Source organism: Sarcophilus harrisii, chromosome 1, assembly GCF_902635505.1.
Source record: "Sarcophilus harrisii chromosome 1, mSarHar1.11, whole genome shotgun sequence".
NCBI classification, from domain to species: Eukaryota; Metazoa; Chordata; class Mammalia; order Dasyuromorphia; family Dasyuridae; genus Sarcophilus; species Sarcophilus harrisii.
In genome coordinates, this window is record NC_045426.1 from 199,029,155 (window position 1) to 199,055,677 (window position 26,523).

General features: G+C 33.2%; 1 protein-coding gene across 1 annotated transcript in view; it reads right to left on the reverse strand.

Annotated features, from left to right (window-relative positions):
• Positions 1-26,523, reverse strand: part of MEGF10 (multiple EGF like domains 10) — an 84,910-nt gene that overhangs the window by 34,691 nt on the left and 23,696 nt on the right. Inside the window, exons 7-11 of the mRNA XM_012541132.2 lie at positions 22,904-23,040; positions 15,519-15,731; positions 6,869-7,043; positions 5,027-5,147; positions 2,027-2,190 (exon numbers count right to left, since the gene is read on the reverse strand). Of these exons, the coding sequence (XP_012396586.1) occupies positions 2,027-2,190; positions 5,027-5,147; positions 6,869-7,043; positions 15,519-15,731; positions 22,904-23,040 (810 nt within the window). The remainder of the gene's footprint in view (positions 1-2,026; positions 2,191-5,026; positions 5,148-6,868; positions 7,044-15,518; positions 15,732-22,903; positions 23,041-26,523) is intronic.

The window sequence follows — 26,523 nt, forward strand, 5'->3', positions numbered from 1 at the left end:
ATGAGCTAAAAAGAAAAAAAAAGATCTAATTTTATTTTTTAAATTTATTTTGACAAGAATTAATTCAATAGAATTTTACTTGCATATTCATTGTAAAATAATTTATCAAAAAGTCATAAGTTTTCCTCTTTTAGAAAATAACAATAAATTTTATTATATTTTAAATTATAATATAAAATCTTTCTGAGATCTCCTCACATTTTATTTTTATAAAAACATAATTTTGCTATAGGACAATAGAACAATAGAATCAAATGTTTCAAGAACATGGCACTTCAATCTGTGGGAAAAGAATATTACAGCTTTTCTGTCTCATTCTAGTCCATAAAGTAGCTTCAAAAAAGTTACAGAACCTCTCCCAACTGAAGAAAATAATACTATAACTATAGCTAACAAGGGGAAAAGATAAAGAATAAGCAGAAAACAAGGGTGATCTTGGTACTGATGGTATCCCAAGAAAAACCCATGCTAAAGAACATCTGAGAGGGATAGAGCGTTTATGTGTTAGGGCTGGATACTGAATTTAAAACACAGTTTGTTGATGCTTGCCTTTTTATAAAGGTCAAAAATGAATAGAGAATATCATTAAAAAATTTTAAAATTACTGAGCCAAATAATATATTGGAACTCTAGTAGAAAAATAGTTTAATTTGCTAACACATTTAATGTATAGAAAAGAAAAAAAGATTATGATATTCAAGTTTCTTTTTGCCTGTACTGTAATTGGATTGTGAGAGAAAGAAAAATTCCAAATTCAAAATACTGAAAAGTTGCTTAAAACTTAGATAGAATTTGATGAAACCTACTTCGCTCCTGGTGAACAGCTAGGGCACCCAGTGATAGAGCCTTCACATTCTTCTATTAACAGTTTTTTCTATGCTTTTGAAAATGGAGTTTTGCTTGAATGAAATGGTGAGGAAAAAAGGTTTCATCTGCTAGTTGGCAGGCTTTAATAATGCTGCATTTCAACTATTCTAATATCATGATCATAGACAGTATTATCTTTGAAGACAAAAATACTGTAAATTCATTGTCTCTGGTAGAAAAGTCTGTGATTGGAGAGTTCTAGAGGCTGTTATTCAACAAGTAATGATTGACAGGCATGAAACTGGCAAAATGTTTCCTGGAGCCAGGGAAAGAAAAAGGGTGTTATATTATTAGAGAATGCATGTAACTAGTTTCCTGATATATAATCACAAAGGTGAACTAATTCTTAGAAGCATATATTTAGAGCTGGAAAGGCTTCCTTAATTATTTATTCTGACCCACTCCATTTATAAAAGAGGAAATTGAAATCTAGTGAGATTGACTGGCCCCAAAGTAGTTAGCATTAGGAGTAAGGTTTAAAGTCAGATCTTCCAACTTGAGAATCTATCCTCTTCCTATCCTCTTATGATCTCTTAAAGTTTTTCTAGTTTTAGATGCTGTGATCTTTTATGTTTCTGCAAAATTTATGTTCTGAGTATACAAGTGAATAGTATGGTTTTTAAACTAGGAAAATACTGTATTTGAACAAGTAAATACTAAGTAAATTTATTATCCCATAAATAGATACAATTTTAAATTTTGTATATATTTTAAAGTGCCATATAAATATCTGAAAGTAGTCTAGTTTTTCTTTTATAACCTAAGGATTATTACAATAAGAACAGACTTATTAAATGTTAATAACTTTTACGTAAATGGAGAAGGAAAAAACCAAAAGTGATATATTTAAATGGAAATCAAGGGGGAGGAGAGAAAAGAAAAGAATGATAAGAACAATATTTTCCCATTGTCTATCACCATCCAGATGCTTAGAATATTGTAGACTATTTGGAAATTTCCCAATTCTCTTTTTTCCCACCCTAATCATGTCTCCTTTTTTTTTTTTGTTATGACTTCTGCAAGATCTCAGTCTAAAGAATTCAATAATTCTACTATCTCTCTGAGTTTTGTTTAACTAGCAAAATAGCAGAAAATTCTCATACATGCTTTTGAAAAGAGAATTACACACTTTTACACAGTTGGATATCTTGAGTTTTACCTGGCAAGCAAATTCACATTTTTCCCCTCGCCACCCAGGAGCACAGGTACAGGTCCCATCCAGAGGACTGCAAGCTCCTCCATTTAGGCATTCGCAAGTTGAGTTGCAGCCAAAGCCCCATTTGCCACTGGGACAGTTGATGGAGCAATCCACACCATGCCAACCTGCCCCAATAGAGTGCCATCAGTATGTTAAGAAAATAAAGGCAGCTTTTCATATTATTTATAGCTATATTGATTTCACAACACTTATACATCTTTCCCCTTTATCTCTCTCTCACTTTCAACTCAGATGAAGAGATGGATCTTTTCCTTAGACCAGACAAATCCTCTACATGTGCCCTTGATCTTGACATCTCTAGTAGACTGGCCTATCTCTTTAATGCTCATTCTCTCCTTATTTACAACATCTCTCTCATGTTTACAAACATGTCCCATTTTTTAAAAAATCCTCATTTGATCCAATTATAGCCCAATATCTATTGTCTAAAATCTCTAGTCTCATTTTTGTCTACATAAAGTACTGCCCACTCTCCTCTGTCACTAATGAATCCTCAGCTTTTTGAAGTTATCATTCATTGTAGACAAACTTCTCCAAAGTTAACAATTATTTTTTAATTGCCAAATATAATGGTATTTTTTTCTTCAGAGCTCATTCTTCTTGACCTCCCTGTAACCAATGATACTGTAGATTTCATTATACTTTTCTCTCCTGCTCCTCCTCCTTCCTAACTCATCCTTCCTCAGTCTTTTTTGTTGGATCTTCATCCAAGTAACATTAGCTGCAGATATCCTCCAAGGCTCTGTTCTCTTTTTTTTCTTCTCTAGATTATCCCATTTGGTGATCTTACTATTCTCAAAGAGTTAATGATATCTATGCTGAAGATTCCCAGAACTATATATCCAGTACTAATTTTGCTGAGTTTCATTTCTATAAAACCAATTGCAACTTAGATATATCAAAATAGATATCTATAGCTAATTCAAACTCAGTTTACACCAAGCAGAACTCATTACCTTTATCCTTGAACCTTCCTCTCTTGTAGACTTTCCTAATTACTGTTGAAGGAACCACTATCATTCCAATCATCCAGGCTTGCAATTTCTGTGTTATCTCTGCCCCCTCTCACATTCTCCCCACATATTCAATATTGTCATTTCTACTAATTTCTTGTATCCATCTCCTAATTTTCACTCATACAGTCCCCACCTTAATCTAGATTCTTATCACCTCACAGCTGGACCTTTATTGTAATAGCTTTCTGGTTTGTCTTCCTGCTTCTAATTTCTCCCCACACCAATCCATCTTCCACATGACTGCCAAAGTAATTTTTTCCTAACGTGCAGGTCTGACCATTTCATTCTCTCCCCTACTAGAATAAATTCTACTGGCTCCCTATTATCTTTAGGTTCAAATATAAAAAATATATTTATATTTTTATAAATATTTTATAAATTTATAAATAGTCTTATAAAGATCTCTGTCATTTAAAATCCTTCACAACCTAGTTTCTTCCTACTTTTTTAGTCTTCCATCTATTTTAATTTCTACTCCTCTCCATGCTACACTGTACAGCTCACCCCACAATTCCTAACATTATGCCTTTGCTCTGTATGTCCCCTATACTTAAAAAAGCTCTGTCTTTCACTAATGCCTCATTGCTTCTTTGCCTTCCTCAAGACACAGTTCAAATCCTAGCTTCTACAAGAGGCCTTTGTGGGTCTCTACCCTTTCCTTTTACAATTAACTTCCATCTATTCTGAATATAACCTGTACATATCTAGTCAAATCTAGAAGCATTTATTGAGCATCTACAAAATAATAATTACCTAGCATTATATGATGTTGTGAGGTTTGCAAAGTACAAAGACCTTTTTTATACTTTTAACAAGCCTAGGAAGCAAGTACCATTATTATTGCCTCCATTTTATAGATGGGGAAATTGAGGCAGTCAGAGGTTAAAGATTTGCCCCAGATCACAAAATTAATAAATTTCAAAGGCTGGATCAAAATTCAGTCTTCTATCCATTGCACCACATACCTGGTCTACTACAGGTATTAAGTGCTGAAGGTACAAAGAAAAGCAAAAGACAATTATTGTCTTTTATTATAAATGTAAACTCCTTGAGGTCAGAGATAATAGTTTTGTCTTTCTGTGCTATTTAGTGCATAGCACAATGCTTGTAACATACTAGGTACTTCATACATATTTGTTGGATGACTGATTGAAGATATCCAGTAGCAGGGCATGATCATGCAGGCAGTTCAGCAGCTAATACTGGCTGTTCTAACTAAAAGAACAAGGCAACACCTTGATCCAGATCTTATAATTGCATTTTTCCCCTCTCTACAGAGATGGGCTAGCTAGCATGAGACAAGCATGAATGTGCTATTTGAAAGGGGGTATAGGAATTTTTTTTAACATTCAGTCAGACCCATTGTACTAAATGAATTTTATAAGGAATTAAAATACATACATATTTTAAAAAGCAAAACAGCACATAAGTGAAAGTATATTAAAGGAATTTTTTTTATTCTTAAGGCACAATTAATCATAGAAAGTATCTTGTGCTTTTTGGCTTCTGTCACACCTATAGATGAGTGAATACTTTCTGACCTTCCCACAAAATAGGCTTTGTGCAAACATTCCTTATAGTGTTTCTACCACAGGTTTCAAGTTTGAGGTTGACTAATTTAATGCATGAATAGAGATATGTAACTGTCTGCCTGTGTTTTTTTTTCCAAAGTTGATAGAATCACAGGATTTTTCAAATTGGAAAAGATTATTGAGTTCACTTACTTCAAATGCCTTCATTTTACAGAAAAAGACACCTGCAGCCTTAGAGAGTTGAAGAGACTTATGGTCATGGTTATTAATGTCAGATTTGGAACTAACACTTCAATGTTATGCTTCTTCCACTACACTTTGTTGCTCATATAACTTTATATTATATTTTCTTCATTTCAGGCTCACATATGAGGTAATTTAGATCTTCTTACCTGCTTTACAGGTACAAGAACCATCTACTGGAGAGCAAGTGGCTTCATTTTTACAATTGCACTGAGAAGAACAATTTATGCCATAGGTCCCTAGAGAACAAGGAGTGGAACAAGTAGCATCCTAGAAAAGCACAAATAAGAAAATATGAATAATGAAAACATGTCTTCAGGGTGTTAATCCTTACCTCTATGTAATAAGGGAATGCCATTGGCCAAAAGATTTCTTCAACTGTTATTGTGATCTCATGAATATATAGTCTATTAAATATAGACTTTAATATGATCTAAGCTGGCATTGGATCTACTGCAAATCAGAATACAGTGTTGTGTAGCCTATGTTGCTAGGTAACTTTTATCAAATTAGTTTTATATCATTTACAGCAAGGATTCATATTGAATAATCAATAGTAACAGTTTCTACCACAACTAAAAAAAGACAGTGTGACTGTAGATTAGGAACATTACTATAAATTTAACAGAGCAAATAAATATCAATATTATCTTCAATGATAATGTTCCAAATTCTTTGCCTATGAAAGTAGCTGAGAGTTTATACTTTGTTCTTTAAGTTTGGAGAAAATATATCGAGAGATGATTTGTTAAATAATAGTGATGAGATAGGTTTCATATGTGAATGGTGCTTCACATGTATATAAATAGCTTTAATTTATATAATAACTTAAAATTTACTAAGTTCTTTCCTTATAGCAACTCTATGAGGTAAATAGCACAAGCATTATTATTCCCATTTTATAAAAAAGGAAACAGGCTCAAGGGAGGTGAAACTATTTTCCTAAGTCCAGCAATTAAATGTGAGAGTCAGAAAATAAACCCAGATCTCTTCTTATTTCAAGTCTAGAGGTCTTGATGTTGTGCCACACTGCTTTTCTGAATGTTGTTAAACACAAGGATAAAATTTAAAATTAAACAGGGAAATTATCTTCTCTTATAGCCTTTAAAAAGAGGAAACCTGAAGGAGCTCAAGTATAGTAAGTCCCACCTTTAAGCTGTGGATGGGCAAAATAAACCACTATTAACCTCTACAGATTCTTTGATTGACTCTCTCTCTCTCTCTCTCTCTCTCTCTCTCTCTCTCTCTCTCTCTCTCTCTCTATATATATATATATATATATATATATATATATGTATATATAATATATTATGTGTATTTATATATACACACATATATATGTATGTATATATGAAAAATATAAATTCTTCTTGGCATCATTTGCTTTTCCTTAAAATAATGCATTTAATTTGGAAATAGCTCAGTTTCTCCTAAAATATACTATGTCAACTATTTAAATTAAATAAAAATAGGAAGGATGAGTAACAAGTAATATATCTTAGAATTTGCTTTAGCATATTTTCTTTTTGTTAAACCAGACTTTGTTTTCTGTTCAATAATAAATATTTATAATTACATTAGTGTTTTCCTCTTCCCCTTTCTCTTTTTCATAGAGTTAGGGACTAGACCCATCATGATATAGGGAACTCTTGGGTAAGGACACTCCTACCAATGCAAGTTAGAAACTAGAAACTTTTCTGCAACTTAGAGATTTGCTAGAATTCTGAGATTTAAGTTGACTTGCCCAATGTGACCCTGGACTGGCAGTATTTGTTAAAGATAGTCCTTTAACCCATATCTTCTTAGTCAACTCTCTATTCACTATGCTAGGCTGCTTCTCTTTCATGATATGAATAATTTTTGGAAAACTGGTTTATTGTAGCAGTTTTCATGAAGATGATACTTTCCATATTCTCTAGACTTCAGTTCTTTCCCCCTCTAAATTTTACCTTTCTAGATCTCCTAATTCAGCTCAAAATCAATATACTCACCTTAAATCCAGGTGCACAAAAGCATTTCCCGGTCACACCGTCACAGTCAGCACCATTCTGGCAGCTGCATAATTGTTGACAGGATTTCCCATAGAATCCAGGTGTACATGTCTCATTGCAATAGAGTCCAGACCATCCAGGTTTACAAGAACATTCTCCAGAAACAGGATGACAGCTGAGAGAAAAGAAAAGAAGAAACAAATAATTCTAGAGTAAATATGCTACATTAGTCAGTCAATAAGCATTGATTAAGTGCACAAATGTGTTAGGCACAAGCCTAAATATTAGGGATAAAGAGAAAAAATAAAAGATAATTCTACCTTCCAGGAATTCACAATTTAATTGGGAAGACAACAAGTAAACAAATCTGTATAAACTCCATGCATGATAAATAGGAAACAATGAATAGAAGATGCAAGAATTAAGAAGGCTTGGGAAAGGCTTCCTGTAGAAAATAGGATTTTAGTTGGGACTTTTTAAAAGCCCGAGAACACTGGAGGTGGAGATGAGGAAAGACGGTATATTAAAGGCCCAGGGGACTGCTAGAGAAAATGCCCACAGCTAAGAGATGGAGGATCTTGTTCATGAAATTGTAAGGAAACCAGTTACACTGGATCAAAGAGCATGTTGTAGGGCATAAGTTATAAGAAGACTAAAAAAACTGGAGGGTTTTGATCCTTAACAAAGGATTTGAAGTTTATGGAGTATAGGGGTGACATACTTAAATAAAGTTCAGAGTACACTTGAGAGATCATAAGATACCATTTCAGTTCTGGGTACCATGATGGATAGAGTATAAAACTTGAAGACAGGAAGATTCACCTTCCCGTATTTAAATGTGCCCTCAGTCATTCACTGTTGGTAATATTGATTTGTGTGACAACTTAATGCTTAGTGAAACATCTATTTAACATTAATGTACAATTTTTTATGCTTCTACTGTAATCTTTCATTTGTTCAACAAGCATTTATTAGGTGGCTGCTATGTACAGAGCACTATTCAGAGTATTGCGTATACCAAGACAAAGATAAAACAGTCCTTTCTTTCAAGCTGTTTACATTTTACAAGGAAGAAAAGAACATGTAGGCATGTAAGTATAACGTATCTATCAAGTAGCTACAAAGTAATTGAGAGAGTATGGATTGGTTACAGGAAAGGTATCATGTTAGAGGTGACATCATAGCTAAGACAAAAGGAAATTGAGATTCCAAGAAGTGGAGATGAAGAGGAAGAGGATTCTAAGAATAGGAGGTCAGAGATGTCTAAGGAAAAGCAATCAGCTTTCCCAAGAACTGAACTGTTACCCAGACAACTAAGAGAAGCCCACCTTCAGAAGACCTGAAAAGTTGAGGCAGATCACCTGAGACCACCTGGGTTATTAAAAAAAAAATCCATCAACAAATCTCATTTCAGTAAGTAATTTTATATTGCTACTTTTTTTCCCCAAATTTAGATACTGATTTGCCATAAAATCATTTATTTGAATAAATACTTTTCCCCAAATGTAGGAACTGAAATAAATTAAAGAACTTCATTAAATTAAAACCTTCTCTGTTTCAGGGAAAAAATATTAAGATATCACATTTTACAATATATTCTAAATTAATTCATGTCCTTATGAGTAAAGATCATACAATAAAAATAAGCACAGAAACAAATAATATACTTCTCACATCTATGGGTAGGAAATATATTTTTAACCAAAGAAGATATACAACTACAATTACAAAAGATAAAGTCGATAAATGAAAAGAAACTAAAAAGCCTTTGCACAGGTAAAATTTACATAAGATAAGAAAGGAAGTGGTTGAATGGGGAAAAATATATACAATCCATTCTCAAGAGAAAATTTGTAAAGCAATAACCACCATATGAAAGAATGCTTCATTCTTGAAGATAAGCAGTTTGTCTTTAAATCTTTTGTCAGTGTCATTTCACATTTACCTTTTAAAAATTTCTCTTCACTCGTGTGCTTATACTTTGGAGTTTCTCCACAGGTTTACACTTTTTAAATCAAGAATGCTTGAAAGTCATCTATTGCATTAAAAATTCATCCTTGTCTCCATGGCCTACCCCTCATCTTCATAAAATTATATTCATTTTCAAAGGACAAGTTATTCTTGGCAGTAAACCCATAAAATCTGTTGTTTAGAATATTATATCCCAAGTTCTCTGCCCCTATAAAGAGGCAGAATGGTGGGACTAAATTGTATGTGATACTAACTAGTAACTTGCTAATTTAATTTTTTTTCTAGATGCTTTTAGTATTTTTTCTTTGAACTGGAAGCTCTGGATTTTGACCATATTCCTGGGAGTTTTTATTCATGAGTATCTTTCAGGAGATGCCTGGTAGATTCTATTTCCACTCTGTCTTCTTATTCTAAGAGATTTGGGCAGGGTTGTGGGGTGTGTGTGTGTGTGTGTGTGTGTGTGTGTGTTTGTGTTTAGGATTTCTTGAAATATATCATTTAGGCTCCTTTATTTTTTTGGCCTTGATATCCAGATAGTCCAATGATTCTTAATTTTTTTCTCCTTTGTTTTTACTATGAGATCTTATATTTTCATCTCTCTTTTTTGGTCTTTTGACTTTATTTTAATATTTCTTATTGCCTTATAGATTCATTGCTTCAAATGATTTTAATATTCAAGGATTTTGTTGCCTGAGAAAGGTTTTGTACTCTTGTGCCAAACTATTGATTCTCTTTCCATTTTTCTTCAATATCTCTCGTTTCTTTTCCAATTTTTCCTCAAGGATGCTCATTCCACTTATTTAAAAAAATTAATTCTTTTTTAATCTCTTGATTTATCTTTTCCAGAAATCAGCTGAATTTTTGCCTAAGTTGCATTTTTTTCCTGAGACTTTGCTAATGGATATTTTGGAGTTGTTCTTTTTTTCTGGGTTTGTTGAGCTTTCCTGCATGATAGATCTTTATAGTGGATTTTGTTTATTTGTTAATTCTGCCATCCTACTTACTGACTTTGGATTTGATGTTATGGCTGGGCCATGTGGCACTTTGGAAGAGGTCTGGGATGTCCTATTGTTGTTTTCTTGTGAGATAAGTCTTCTCAGATTGGGTACCTGCAAACTTTCAGTGCTCTCAAAGTGATCTGATCCAGGGTAAAGTCTGCCCCATTTGAGTTCCAGTCAGAAACTTCTTGACATGGGTCTGGGCAAGAGTAAATTGTTGCAATCCCAGTGCATACCAGTACAGCCCTGTCCTCAACCCCAGCCTTAGCATCAGCAAAGCAGATTCTGTTGCTTTAGCACACTAAGTCTTACAACTACACTGGGGCAGGGATATTCCCTACAGTTTCAGGGCAGAAAAGAGTGTTTATGGTCAGATCCTTAGAAGAATCTCTGAAAACAGTTGCACAAAACCATCGAAGCTGGGGGCAGTACACCCTTCACCATGGAAACAGTCCTACTTTAGCAAAGAATTAAAAGCTAAGTAATAGATTAAGAAAATGAGCAGATAACAAAAAAGATTCTGACCATAGAAAGTTATTATGATGATAAGGAAAATCAAAACATACTCTTAGAAAAAGATAACAAAGTCAAAGCTCCTACATCCAAAGCCTCCAAGAAAAATAAGAATTAGTATCAGGCTACAGAAGAGTTCAAAAGGGATTTTGAAAATCAACTAAGAGAGATAGAGAAAAATTAGGTGAAGAATTGAAAATGATGCAAAAGGAAATATAAAGCTAATAAGGAGAAGAATATCTTAAAAAAGCAAAACTAGCCAAATGAGAAAGAAGGTACAAAAACTCCCTGAGTAAAATAATTCCTTAAATATTCCTTGAAGTGAACAAATGGACACTAATGGCTTTATAGCAAATCAGGATACAATAAAAAATAAGAAAAAAATGTGAAATATTTCATTGGAAAAACAACTGATTTGGAGAATAGATCCAGGAGAGATAATTTAAAAATTATTGGGGTACCTGTAAGTCGTAATAAAAAAAAAAGCCTATACATTATCATTCAAGAAATTCTCAAGGAAAACTATCTTGATATTCTTTAACCAGAGAATAAAACAGAAATTGAAAAACTCCACTGATCACCTCCTGGAAGAGATCCCAAAATGAAAACTCCTAGAAATATTGTAATCAAATTCGAGAACTCCCAGGTTAAGGAGAAAAAATATTGCAAGTATCCAGAAAGAAATAATTCAAGTAGTGGAGCCACAGTCAAGACAACACAAAATTTAGCAGCTTCTACATTAAAGTACCAGAGTAATTAGAATATTATATTTTAGAGAGCAGTGGAACTAGGATTACAATCATGAATCACTTACCCAGCAAAACTGAGTATGATCCTTCAGGGTAAGAGATGGACATTCAATGAGAGGGAGGATTTTCAAACGTTCATGATAAAAAGACCAGAGCTGAATGGAAAATTTGATTTCTAAATAGAAGGCTCCAGGGAAACATAAGGAGGCAATCAGTGATATCATAAGCCACTTAATAAGGTTTATATTCCTATATAGGATGATAATACTTGTAACTCATTAAAACTGTCTGATTATTATGGCAGTTTGAAAGAGTACATATAAACAGAAGGCACAAGGTTTGCATTGAATATGAAGGGATAATATTTTTTAAATGATGAAATTATGGGGTGAGAGAAGAATGTTATGGGACAGAAGTAAAGGATAAGATGGAATGGTGTAAATTATCTGCCATAAAGAAAAGGCAAAAAACAGCTTTTGCAATGGAGAGGAAGAGGGGGAAGGGAAGGGAAATGAATGAATCTTACTCTCATCAGAATTGGCTCAAAGAAATAACATACACACTAACTATGGGTATAGAAAACTATCCTACACTGCAGAAAAATAGGAACAAAATGGGATTCAGGAAAGGTGGTTTCCTCCTCAGTTTCCATGTCCAATGTTTATAGTCCTCCCTATTTCTCTCCCTATGTGGAATTGGGTTGGAGAAATAATGACTCACTATGACTTCTTTTGGATTTTCTATAAAATTTGGTCTTTTTTTTTTTAACATCTGTTTAGAGGAGTTTTGTGGAAGGGGGTTTAGCATATTAGTTCTTACAACTCTGACACTTTTGCTCTTCCTAAACCAAATCTGTCTGGCACATATAAGAGCAAGCTGGAGAAAATATTTATCTTGTGTGTATTCATCACATATTAACAACTGTTCATAACATATATAACAGCCATGCTAAGGAAACTGGCTATATGATTTATAAATAGGCCTATAAAAGGTACCTCAAAAAATATATATATATATATATATATATATATATATATGTAGGGCTTTGTAATATAGAAAAGAACATATCTGTTGCACAATTTTTTAGAAGAATCTATTGAATGAAATTTAAAATTAATATATTTTTGATGTTAACAAAATATGTACTGAAGTATATCAAGGAAAGCCAAAATTACTGAAATAATGACCCTAGAAGGGGAAAAAAAAACCCAAACCCAAACCCAAAACCAGGAAGAGCAAAAATGCTGAAACCAATGAATTTCTAAAAACAGGATACTGCTTTGATGAGGTTAGAGATTTTGTCATCTTATATTTATGTATACCAGGCCTCTGAACATGCCATTTGTCTACCATGTAGAGTGCTTATGGTCTCCTACCACATGTGTGGGATAGGCTTTGGTTAGCTGTCTATATCTTAGCAGTGGTCCTCAAAGTGTAATCTGAAGAATTGTTGGGGTTTCTGAAACCCTTTCAGAGGGTCTACAAATTCAAAATTACTTGTTATTTCTAATATGGTAAATAGCTATAAATATAATCCATGTGAACAAAAACTCTTTGAACGGATCCTCAATAGTTTTTTTTAACAGCATAAAAATACTGAGAACAAAAGTTTGAGAACCACTGTCTTAAAGAATGTCAAGATTAAGTAGTTGCCTCTTCTCAGCCATTTTTTAATTGTCCTTTTTGATGTTTCCTACCTGGTGTGTCCAGCGTGGAAGCTATGAACTGAACAGGTGAGAGGGGAAGAACTTGCCTTCCTTTGTTTACCTCTCTTTTACTCCTGACTGAGAAAATTGATCTGGTGGTCTTTTTGTTTTGTGTGTTGTCTGCCCTCAGTTGCCAGCAGCAGAAAAGGTTCAGTCCCAACGATCTTGAAGCTGAGATTCCAGGAAGAGTAGTACAGCAGCCAGTCAGGCTGTATGGGTGCCTAGCATGCCTGAGGGAGGTTTGTATTTAGAACTTGGACTGTGCTCTAGGGAAACAAGCTAGGCTATGAATCCTGTCCCCTTTTCCTTTCCCAGGGACTGAGGGGGAAAGAGGTGGAGGATTATGCCTCTCACACATGAGGGGAATAAGTTTGTATATCTGTAATTATATCTTTGGAAGCAGTATTTCTTTATAAAGTTTCTATATTATAGAAATAAATATTCCTTTTGAAAAAGTACTACTGTTTCACTTATTTTTTACTCATTCTTCAACAGAAATATATGCTCCATTAATACAAAATAACTGATTGAGAAAAATAAATCAGAATTTGGAAGGACAGTCTTTTAGTCCAATTTTTTTTTGGACATTTGGTGCATGATCTTGGGTGAGCCATTTCCTCTTATGTAAAATAAAGAAGTTAGACTAGATGAACTCCAGATCTCTTCTAGAATCAAATCTAAGAACCTAAGAGAAATGAAAGATAGTAACAATTCATTTATCTAGAAGTCATATAATATCCCCATCTATCCAGAACAGGAACAAAAGGTGAGTTCAAAAGATCTCTAAGAAACCAATAATAAAACTCCATCAGGAAAGAGATCATATGTCACCTAAACTTCACATCTTTTCCTTGGCTTAATCCAATGGCTGAAGACTGAGCAGGTACCTAATACTGCTTTTTTGAATGAAAGAATTGTGATGACAGTCAGTATCTGAATACTACTGTTCAAGAACATTCTGGCAGACTTTTTTCAGAGGACATCATTTCTAGACTCAAGAGAAGAACATAATCCTGCTTCGGAATCGGGCCTTGGGTTAGGGTAACAATAGATATCATTTCCTAGGATTCTATTGGTCACTGAGATCATGAACGTATGTGAGAGAGTGGCTTCTGGGACTATTAGCAAGAATCTTGGTTTGAGAGTATGAAGTGGGTCAGCATTTTTTTTAATATGAATATTATATATAGTTAAGCCTTTCTTCCCTGTTCCCTACTTTACAAAGACTATGACATCTACTATTTAGAGCCTCACTGCAACTAGCTTTGGCAGACAGGCCTGTGATCATGCTGGCAGACTGCAAGATAGTGAGTTATGATTGTTGGGCTCTTCACCCATTATCCTTTCCTCCCTTACATCTGGTAGCTGAGCAACTTATCTGAAATCTCCTTTTTTCCTCTTTATGAGAACAATAGACAGGTTCTGAATCTTGGAATCTTCCCATGTTCTTATAGTCAGAAGCATATTGCAGTGGCTGCAATGATTTCTAAATGAATTGTGCTAGTCATCATTTCATGTTTCCTCTTCTGTTCTGCTTTCAGTCTTTACCTTCTCGCTAATGTCTACTTCACAGATAAATAAAATAAATCAGTATAACAAATTTGAGATACGTTGTTATTTGGCTGATAGAAGTTAGCAAATGCAATCTGGATAATGCAATAGACTCAATCAGCATAGTCAGGTATGGAGTGAGTAAGCAGCTAAGCAATGATTTCTTCTCCAGGAAATTTCTAAGATAGTGGAACTTTTTTGCCATAATATTCCTTATCCAGCCCAAGGTGATAAGCAGAGAGAGAGAGATTAGAAACTTGATAAGAATTATAGACTTTCTCCCCTAAATAAGTATTGAGATATTTAATGAAGTTAGGTATGCCTTCCTGGAGTGTTTGGGCTCTTCACTTACAATACAAAGTCCCTAGACTATCATTAATTAGTCAAAAGCCTAGGACGAAAAGAGAAAAGGAGAGGAAATTGCCTTCTTCATTTCTGTCTCCCTTATCCTTGTCATTACTTCACATGAGTTCCTATCACAATATCCTGTTACACATGAAAGGCTAGATTTCACACATCCATATCTCTTGGACCTCTTTCCTCTCTCACCCCACATATAGTCACACACACCCTCCCCACCCTCCCCCCGGCTCTCTTTCTCTTTTTCTGTTACAGCCATGTTGCACATATTTTTAAGAATACTTGACAGGAAAATATTTGAGGTACTTTCACAAATTTCCAAATATTCTACTTCTTTTAGCCAATGAGAGAATACTGGGGTTATGTTTTCAACAGATTTACTTTGAAGTAAAATATTCTTCAACAAGTCATTTGATGACATTTTTATACATTAACTTAACTTTGCCTTTATTCGTCATTTCACCTATAAGTCTCAAGGTATTTTCTTATAATTATTCTCTAATAGTTTTTTAAACTGGTTAATATATTTAGTTCCTCCCATAATCGCTAAAATATAATACTTTATTATCCATCAAGGAACTATTTAACAGCTTTGAGCATTTCAATGCTTTTAATTTTTTCAGCTTTATTAGTAATGAAGTAAAAAAAATTCACATAGTGCCTACTACTTATCCTATTTTCCATAGTCTACTATAAGAAATCTCTAGGAAGAGAAGGAATCCCTAAGACACCCCCTATAGAATAAAGAAGAGCAGAGACCAAAACTTTCTAAAAGAACAATCATGCCAAAGGCCTAACTTACCTGTGGGTAGTCTTCAAATGACACGGACATTTTCTGTCACATTTGATGCCATAGACTCCTTCATTACACAGCCTTTCCTCACAGTGCTCTCCAGTAAAGCCAGGTTCACAGAGGCAGGCCCCACTGATGTGGTAACACTTCCCACCATTCATGCACTGGCAGATCTCAGCACACCGCATTCCAAAGGTCCCAACTGGGCACTCATCCTGGCACCTATTGGACAGAAGAAACAAAAAGAGAGAGAGAAAGAAGAGAAAAAGAAAGAGAGAGATTTTTTTAAATTATAATTTTTCTGATTATCTATGTAAAAAGTATTATGTATCCTACTTTTATATTTTGATTACAATAGAAATAAATTGTTAAGAGAGAGGAAAGAGAACCAAAAAGACAAAATAAGATAAAGCGTGCTTGTAGCCTCTAAAGAATAATAGGATACTCATAATGACATCAGGAGTCACACAGACTCTTCCAGGTCCCCAGAAAAGGGAAAAGAAACCTGATCAAGAATTAGCCCCACTTGCCCAATATGGAATCTAAAACACCAAAAAAATTCTAATTTAATTTCCCACTGTCAATAGAGTCCGTTCCCATGTTTGATCTTCAAATTAGGTCATAGGGGATATATCCTTCATTTCAGAAATGAAATCCTAATTATTCCTCTTCCTTCAGAGGTATTTGTATTTTGACTCTGAATAATAATTTTCAGGAACAACTAGTCCTCTTACAAAATATAGGCTTTCTCTGCTAACACTCTTTGTTGACACTTTAGGGTCAACTTGCATTACAACTTTTGTCCGTGACAGAAACTTTTGGAACTTTCAAAAACATAACATCTGGAAAATTATATTGTTTGCCTATGAAAAAAGGGCAGCCAAGAGACACAAGAAAAAACTGCAGGCAAATTAAAATATATCTGATCTACTATGATATATATAATATGTACATATACATACATATGTATGTATATATGTATCGGATATCCTATGACATGAAACAAATTGTTCTTTATAATTAAAAAATAGTATTGCAGATCTGTCACAATAGAAGGACATATTCTGGTGAAAGTAAATAAGGTAGAAAACTGTTGTTCAGGAGCAGTGGAGGGGGAAGGAGGAACTGACAGTAGTAGCATGGATCATTCTGGAGAAGAAACTATAATCATCTCTCCATGTAAAATATCAATAGGTTTCATCACTGCCCTGTTTATTTCTTGGCTTGGTAAGAAGATTGTATTTGTCTGCAACAGAAAAGGTTCTTTCTTTCCAAGAATGAGTGAAAGGAAACAAGAGGTTCCACAATGCAGTATGCAGGACAAATAAGGGACAAATTGTGACTAGAGCAAGCATTTTTTTTGAGATTGAATTAAAACGAAACCCCAAATTGCAGATATAGGCCAGAATTTACTTTTTTCACTTTCTTTTGAGGCAAGTAATAATAAAATAATAATAGAAACTAATAAAGGAATCGACTCTGCTAAAAGAAATACTAGACAAGTGGGGGGAAGAAGACATTTTCTATAATTCTGAGTATATTTAATGATTAGGTATTATGAATAACAGGACAACTGTGGGTGAGCTAATTTTAAAAATCTGTAAAAAAAAAAAAAACCAAACCCAACTATTGTACTTTATTCCAATTCTGGTGATCAATGATATACATATATTTCATAACTGATGAAAATGAGGGTAAGAAGTACAATCCAACTTGATATAATAAACATTTCACAAAACCTAGAGAGGGAAAATAGTTCATTCACTGCTTACATAAATAATTTGTAATCTGACATATTTTGCTTCTGCTTCCATTTCTCCTATTTGTTTGAAATATAAAAGATTTAGATCTTTAAAACTTTCACTGTGGTCAATTTGTTTATTTATTTTCTTAGAGACATAAGGACTGTTAATTTTCTTCTGCACATGACATGCTAGGAGTAGGGGTGAGGGAAGGATAATAATTTATAAAGACTTATTAATTCCCTAAAGTCAAAATAAGTGATTTATGAAAGATCTTTTGGTTTTTTTTTTTTTGCTATTGATAATACAAACTAATGGTCCATTAACCAAAAGATTAGGAAACTAAAACTGGATCAAAACCAGTGGTTACAAAAGTTTTCTAAAGAAAATGAAGTCTCTGCCAGAGTATGAAAACCATACAAAGTAATTCGCTACAATTTTCTAGTATTTATTTGGCATTTTGGCTAGTAATCCTAAAGGATAGAAACAGGCTAAAATTTTGGCATTTTTTTGCTTCTTTTCAATTCCATTTATGAAAGAAAATCCTACAGTTTTAATATTCTTTACTTCCAAGTATTTGAAGGCATGAAATTATAGGCAGACAGGTTGTAAAGCTCTCCTATCATTCTTCAGCATTAGATTTAAAGATATTGCAATTGCAGGAAACACCAGACTCCTCTTTCAAAAGAGCTTATTCACTGGAAAAAATAAACTGGATCATTTCATTAAAGCTTTGAAAAATTAATAATAAGGGTCCCTTATTTAAAATGTTAGCTTTTAAAATTATATTAATTTGTAATAAAATACACATTTGATTTTGTTTTAAATATAGGGCAAAACATTCATTAAGTCAATTTAGAAGATTTATATACAGTGACAGCATGAATTAGTATTTCCCTATAAGAAAAATGGAAATTGATAATCCATAACTAATTTAGATACACAAAGCAGTACGTATCATTTTAATAATTTTATGAAAATCACAGAATTATAATTTATACTTTATAAAAGAAAAGAAGTAAATTCTCATAGGAAAGCTGAAGTGTATTTTAAATTTATCATGTTCTAAAATCCATTCTTTAAATTTACCTATGTCCTTTGTATGCTTCAACTCACATAAGATTTCTTAAAAGCTAGCTAAATGAAATATACTGGTACTTCCACTACCCACCTCTCAGATTGGCTAACACAAAAGGAAAAGACAATGATAAATGTTGGAAGGATGTGGGAAAAACTGGGATGCTAATACATTGTTGGTGGAGTTGTGAACTAATCCAATCATTCTGGAGAACAATTTGAACTATGCTCAAAGGGCTACAAACTGTGCATATCCTTCAATCCAGCAGTGTTTCTATTGGGCTTGTATTTCAAAGGGATCTTAAAGGAGGGAAAGGAACACACATGTGCAAAATATATAGCAGCCCTTTTTATAGTGGCAAGAAACTGGAAACTGAGTAAATGCCCAGAAGTTGGAGAATGGCTGAATAAGTTATGGTACATGAATGTTATGGAATATTATTGTTCTATAAGAAATGACCAACAGGATGATTTTAGAGAGGCTTGGAGAGACTTATATGAATTGATGCTGAGTGAAGCGAGTAGAATCAAAAGAACATTGCACACAGAAACAACATTACATGATAATCAATTCTGAGGGATGTGGCTCTTTTCAACAATGAGGTAATTCAGGCCAGTTCCATGGTCTTCTAATGAGGGGAGCCATCTGCACCCAGAGAGAGGACTGTGGGGACTGAGTGTGAATCACAACATAGTATCTTCATCATTTTTATTTGCTTGCTTTTTCTTTTCTTTCTCATTTTTTTTCCTTTTTGATCTGATTTTTTTTTGTGTAGCATGATAATTGTGGAAATAGATATATAGAAGAATTGTACATGTTTAACATATATTGGATTACAAGGATGACTGGGGAGGAGGTGGGGAGGAAGGAGGGGAAAAAATTTGTTTCTCATGAGGGAAACAATATTCAAATCCTGGTGGCCTAAGTATGTGTATTAATGAATTTATATTTTAAGATACAGTTGTATTATTAATAATAATAATTCCAAATATCTGGAATTAAAGATTTTCTGTAAATATAAAAAATTTTGGTAAAAATAAGTCTTATACCTCATTTATAAAATGAGGATTTTCTCTAGTGATCATGACTGTATTTTTATAACATATCTCTATTATCACCTGTTCTTTTTTCCCCCACAACTTTTCACCAGTTTGTTTGTAAGTTATACAGAAGTCCTGCTTTAAAATTTTCTGCCAATTTTTATCCTTCCAACTCCTTTAAGAAAGAATCTATTTAGAAATAACATAGTTTCCTAATTTGTTACTATATTTTAATTTCAAACATTAGCTCAGGAAACAGGCTCTGCTAAATTTCTTGACTCCCCAATCAGGGACTCCATTATTCATTCACTAAATTTTATTGTGGATACCATGTGGAAGATAACAAATTTCATTCTACCAAATGTAGGTTTTACATACTAGTAGAAAGAACACTGAACCCTGAAGTCAGATGACCTTGGTTTCTCAGCTCTGCTACCTAATTGTTAATAATAACCTTGAGCAAATTATAAACTCTCTGAATATTTCCTTATTTGAAAAAAAGCAGATAATACTTGTAGTACACATCTCATACAATTACATTAAGAATCAAAAGCGATAACTTAAAAAGCATGTTTGAAACAGTAAATAAAAATAAATATTAATAAGAAGGCATTATATTACGCAGTCGATGTTTGTCAGGACATTTCAAGCTCACATGAATGTTAACTGGCCTTAGGAGATTACCTGAGTAACTTCCTCAGAAGAATTCTATGGAAAGCTAAAAAACCTGTTTTCATTCTAATTCATCTGGATATCATTAAATACCCTCTCCATCATTTCCTTCCAATTTTTCCTCAAGAAGGAAAGCATTTCATTTTGGCATTTCTTGTCCTGTTCCATTTTGATTTGATTTTTATGATATGTTTTTTTTTTTCTCTCTTTCCTTTGGTTGGAAGAGTTTCCCTCATATCCTGGGAATGCATGGCTGGAAAATGCATGTGGTATGCTGATCCTTACTCCCTAGAGGGCAGTGGTTTAACTGATTAAATTCCTGCTGACATCTCATAACAGGTTAAGTGGGATGTAAAAGACCTATAAGACTATATCCTCCCTTTTCACCAATCGCTTCTGCTTCCCTCACTTTATATATTAAAACCTTCTATTCTTTTTTTTAAAGTGGCAAATTTTTAAAATCTTGTGATTGTTTTATTTTGGAATACAATTGACAACAGTAAAGCCTATAATAATATAACTTGTTCACTAAAAAAGCAAATCCAACCACTTCAGCAACAACTAAAGATGCACCATTTCACTCTCTCTCTAATTCACTTCACATCAAAGCAATTTAATCTAACATACATTTATTAATCACCCACAATGTTTGAAATCTATAGTAGATACTTAGAATAAAGGGGTAAAAATGAGATGGAATCACAGCATGTAGGAAGTGAAAGAGTTATCTAAACTAATCCTTGCTCTCAAAAAGTTTGCCTATTACAGGGTGAGGTGGCTATACCATGTTCACAGAAAATATGATAATATATGGGTTAGGAAGTAAAGAGTGCAAAAGAAAGAGTTCAGGATATTTAAGCAGGAGAAAAGCACTATCCTCTTCATTCAGTAACAGTCTCTCCCCTTTTATACTCAATATCTAAATAAAAACTGAAAAGAAGTTTTATTCCCTTTCCCCAAACTCTCAAATAGGGAGGCATATACTAGTTTCTCTCCCTAAAGTTTAATTAGATTATGCTATTTCATATATCAATTATGTCATGTTATTTATTAATTTGAGATTACAAACTTCAAGAAAAATGAAGGTCCTGGTTAGCTTAAATTATGAAAACCCTACACAGTATATGTCCATTTCAGTATAAATGGTATAGTATGTATTATTGAGTATTTATATAGCATTTTAAAAAGTTTTAAAAGTTCATTCATCAGATTGCCTCTATGAGGTAACCAATGCAAGTATCCTTTCTCTGTCTTCCCCTTTTAAAGATGAGGAAGCTGAGAGATCTTTAAGAGATTAAATGACCTCTTCATGTCCCACAGAGTTAGGATTTGAATTCAGGTCTCCTGACTGTAAATCAAGCACTCTCTACCAGACTACGCTGTCTCTATTCTTTGAGTCTCCTTTTAAGCTAATGACACCTCTGTATTGATTCAAATTTATATCTTTACAGTAGGTAAATATGATAAAACTGTATATATCCCAAACAACTACTAGTAACTTCATTTATACAGTGTACATTGATGCATTATATCAAAATCAATAGTCTTGAGCTAAGAAGTTCTCCTGATCCCAGAGCCTGCGCTCTATCTACTGTGCCATCTAGTTGCCCCATCTTTAACTAAGAAGGAAAAAAAAGATATCTGAATAACCAAGAGATATCATAAAATCTATGTATTAAAGTTTGACAACTTTGCTTACAGAAGGTTCCCCAAGCTTTTCTTCAGAATCTATTTATATGATTCCAAGAATTTTGGAACTTTTATTTCCAAATCTATAGGTGATTAGAAAAATTAATTTCAAGGGAATAGAAGTTGGGAGGAAGAAAGGCATATTGACAGCAAGGGTAAACAATAAATGATGACAGGTTAATGATAGCAAAGGAGACAGAAAAACTGTAAGAATTAGACTTAAGAACTCTAAAAGTTTAGCAACATAAAATTATTTAGGATAGAAGCAAATGGTAAAATTATCCCTCAACAAAGTATAGGGCATCAATGTACTATAGAACAGCAATCCTACTGATTTTCATTCATTTTAAGTAAAGGATGTTTAGTATAATTTAAGAAGGCAGAGTATCAAATAATACAGTTTAAGAAGATTTTTACCTCTAAGTACTCTACTCAGCACTGTACTAGCAAAATTCTTAGTTATTCAAAAATTATTATTGAATAACTTATTGCTCTACAGTTTCAGATAGCCAAGATTTTATAGCACTGAAAAGGAAGAATAAAATCAGTTCCATTTTAAAGCAACCTTGATAAATACAATAGAAATGACAAACACATTCCCATGAAATTATAGGGAAGCTTATGAAGTGTCTTTGAATGTAAAACATGGATAACACAGGATGCATTAGTTTCCTTGCTATAATAATTAATCAATTCTCCTTTTAAATTTATAAATATGTAAAGCAGTGCATTGCAGAATAGGAACACAGTGCTCAGAGGCATCTGTTTCTCTTTTCTAGCAAGGAAGGTCTTTTGGCTCTTTTTGATCTGACTCTGCATAGTACTTTTGATTTTTAATGTTTTAATACTTATAAATATATCTGTGTTTAACTATGCTTTTAACTTATCTCTAAACAGTGTTACTATCTATTTTAGATTGTGAGTTCCTAAATACTAAGATACCTAACTTATTAACCTACTTTAAAGAATACTCAGCACAAAGTTATAAACAGAAGGATACTTTGTTAAATTTTTCTGGAAGATGATTAAAGATTCACAAGATATTCTATGGATGTTTAATAAACATAAATGAAAATTGGGATGATGGTCATAGTAATGTTATTCAAACCATCAAAACTTTCCTTTTAGTTCTATTATCAAATGCTAAAGCATATAAAAGTGCCTTTCTCTTACCGTTCTCCAGTATAGCCTGGACTGCAGTGACATTGACCTGTGGCTGAGTCACAGGTCCCTCCATTATGGCATTGGCACTCCTGGGAACAATTCTTTCCAAAGCGACCTTCAGGGCAAGGCTGACCACACACTGTGCCCTGCATTGAAACAGAATCTGAAAATAAGATGGAACTGCAGCCAGGGAAGGAGAGGAATAGGGAAAGATAATAATGAAGTGAGGGGAAGCAGGTAAAAGGAAATTATATTAATGGGAACTTGTACTAGGTTGATTATTCCTCTTAAAAATATCAGATTAAGTCTTTTTTTTCAATTGGAAGCCTGAAACTCAATTTATACTTATTGAAAGCCAATGAGAAATGTTGAAAACTGAAACTAATCAAAACAATAATCACAAACCTACAATTAATTTTATATTTTAAAAGGACCATTTCTTCTTTTTCTACATCATCCATTTGTAGTACATTATCAATATTTCCTGAATATGTAGAGAAGTAAAATCCAAGTTTAACTGAATGTTGAATTACTTTATCAAGTTTCAAGAAAACATGTCATTATTCTTCCCCTATTCCAATAAATCAACAAAATGACATTTTAAGTGTATTAAGCAAAATGTTTTTATCCTGTGATTGTTTAATATTATGTAAATTTCTTTCAATAGATCAATAAAGAAAACAAAGTAAATGCCTGAAAAGATGGTACTCCCATTGAGCTTATACAGAAAATAGTAATCAGTTTATTGATAAGGAGATTAACTTAGTAGTAAAAGATTTCAGTTTTGTATTTAAAGATTCCAGTTTGAATCAAATGTCTGAGAGACAATTGTTCTTGGTGGGGGAGGAGGGAAGAGAGTTTTTCCTCTCTTTTTCTCCTCTTTTCAATGGCATAAAAGAACAACAGGAGGCAAGCATTCCAGCATCAGGCAGAAAGAGACATACCAAGGACAAACATGGTCAGTCTTAGTCACAGATGAGGGAGGAAGTAGCCTCAAGACATCTGACCCCTTCTTGAACCAGAAAAGGAGGACTACATAGTCAAGAAAGGACTTTTAGTAACCTGGAGTTATGAGTTTATCCTCTAATCAAATATTTTCTAAATGTGTATCTCACTAAAATTGTACTCTCAGTTTTAGTCCACTCTTCCTCTGGACTTATGAATATTTGTGGGAAAGTATTTCCCAAGGATAAGAAAGGGAAATGTTTCATATTATATCACTTGTTTCTTATTATATAACTTTAATAAATACTCTTCCTAAAAGCTATTTTAGGTTACTTGCTGATAACCAATGGAAAAAAAATGAATGCCAGCATTAGAATACCCTCATCCTCCTTAGGACTACCTCTAAAACCCTAAAGGAAGAAATAACAAATGCCTTCTAGAGACGCAGCCTGATAAGAGTGGATGGCAAGAAGAATAATCAAGGATTAGATGAATATGCTTGCATTTGCCAGATTTCTTTTAATGAGCTAAAATTTAAGATTAAGAATTTTTGAATTTAACAAAACATAGCAGAAAGAAAATATCAGAAAAGCATGCAAACACTTTATGTTTTAAAAAAGAAAAACACATTTGGAACATTGAATCATATAATAGTCCAATCCTTTCATTGTACAAAAGAGGAAACTGTGACTGAGAGAAGTTAAAGAGATTTGTTCATCAGGGTCATCCAGTTTAGTATGTCTGAGGCAGCATTAAAATCAAGGTCTTTCTGTCTTTAAATCCAACAATTTACTCAGTATACTATACTGTTTCTCTTTGGATGTATTTTTTGTTGTTGCACAATTATAGTCAGCAGCTAATAAATGTTTGCTGAAGTTAATTGAATAAAGGAATCTAAGAAGTAAGTTAGCATGTCCATAGGGATGTTTTGCACATAGTTGGCACAAAAAAACAACATTAAATGCCTATAAAGTGCAAAATGTATTCTAAGAGCTTCAAGGCAATGACAATCTAGATAGCAGTGGCAGGTTCGGGAGTTGGGTAAAGAATACAACATATAAACAGGGCATTCTCTCTGGCTATTTTTTACACTTGAAATTCTCTCCCTTCTCTGCTTCAACTACTGACTTCCCTGTCTTCCTTTAAGTCCCAATTAAAATCTCACCTTCTACTGGTAACCTTTCCAACTTGTCTTAATTCCAGTGCCTTCCCTCTGAGGAATTCCCTCCTGAAGAAGAATCAGTAGTAGTGTGGACTCAGTGTAATACAATACTACTAAATGATTAGCAGGCAAAATGTGCAATTTAGTGAAAAATAGCAGAGCACTTGCTTTTGAATTTATGAGCTTTTATGTCAGTGATTATTTTCTGTTTATTTTGTATTGTCATTTTCTCTTTATCCTGTATATATTTCATTTTTTTGTTTCCTCCATTAGATTCCTCAAGGACAAGGACTGCCCTTTGCTTCTTTTTATATTCACAACACTTAGAAATAGCATCTGACATATAGTCATAAATGTTTCTTTACTGATTTAGGAAAAAGAAAATGCCAACAATTGGGAGAAGGTGGACATTCCAAATGACAACTTTTTGTTAAATTTTTGACTACTAGAAAATTTCTTTTCCCTCTCTCTAAAAATGCAAACTGTGGACAGTTTGGAATTGGATGTTACTGAATACAAAATGGTTTCATAAACATTTTATTAATGTTTCTTTAGATGATGACAGAGGGAAATATATCTTCTTTGACTCTGAACTACTGGCAAAAGACAGTTAGTATGCTATTTAGATCTCTGTAAAAAGAAATTATTTTTCTATTTAAAAACAAGAGAAAGCATATCATAAAATCTTAAGTTTTAAAGGTTTTGATATTTTAAACTCATTCTCTTGCTTCCAACTGGGATCATACACAGAACATCTCAGAAATATAAAAGCCTATCCTGGTTTCAAAAACTTTTAGGTGAGAAGACTTGGGAGATCATTTAAATAGTTTATTACATTTGTGAATGTGTAAAATTATACATATATATCACATATATTAATATATATATTGCAAAGCAATAAGAATCCTTAACATATGTATAATCCCAACATTTTTATGGAGCACTATACATTGCTATCTTTCACTAAATTACACATTTTGCCTGCTAGTTATTTAATAACATTACACTATACTAAGTCCAAATCACTACTGATTCTTCTTCAGGAGGAAGGGATTCATTTGGCCTTGAAACGATTCTTAATTTGAGCCAATAAATTTATTTATGCTAAAGGAATTCTATATTTGACACCTACAAGGTGCTTAGGTATTTCTCTTTTTTGCAAGCTTATCTTTTAGGTTTTTCTACTGGCAACCTCATTTTCTAAAATCTATTCATGCAAAAAAACAACTCCTTGACTCAGATTGCAGTCTAGAGGTCAACTTTCAGATGTCAAATATTTTTATCATTGTATCAGCAATTTATGAATATAGCAACTAACAAATATTGATTAAGCAGTTTCTCCTACTCTTATCCTGTTACTAGTCCACATTTCTCCAACTCTTTCAAGTTCTTTTAAATAATACTTAATTTCATAATTCTTACTCTTGGTATTTACTCCTAAGAATAAAAGACCTCTTTACATTTTCATATCCATTACTCACAATACTAATTAATCATGTTTGCCTCCATTTATCGACTAGTT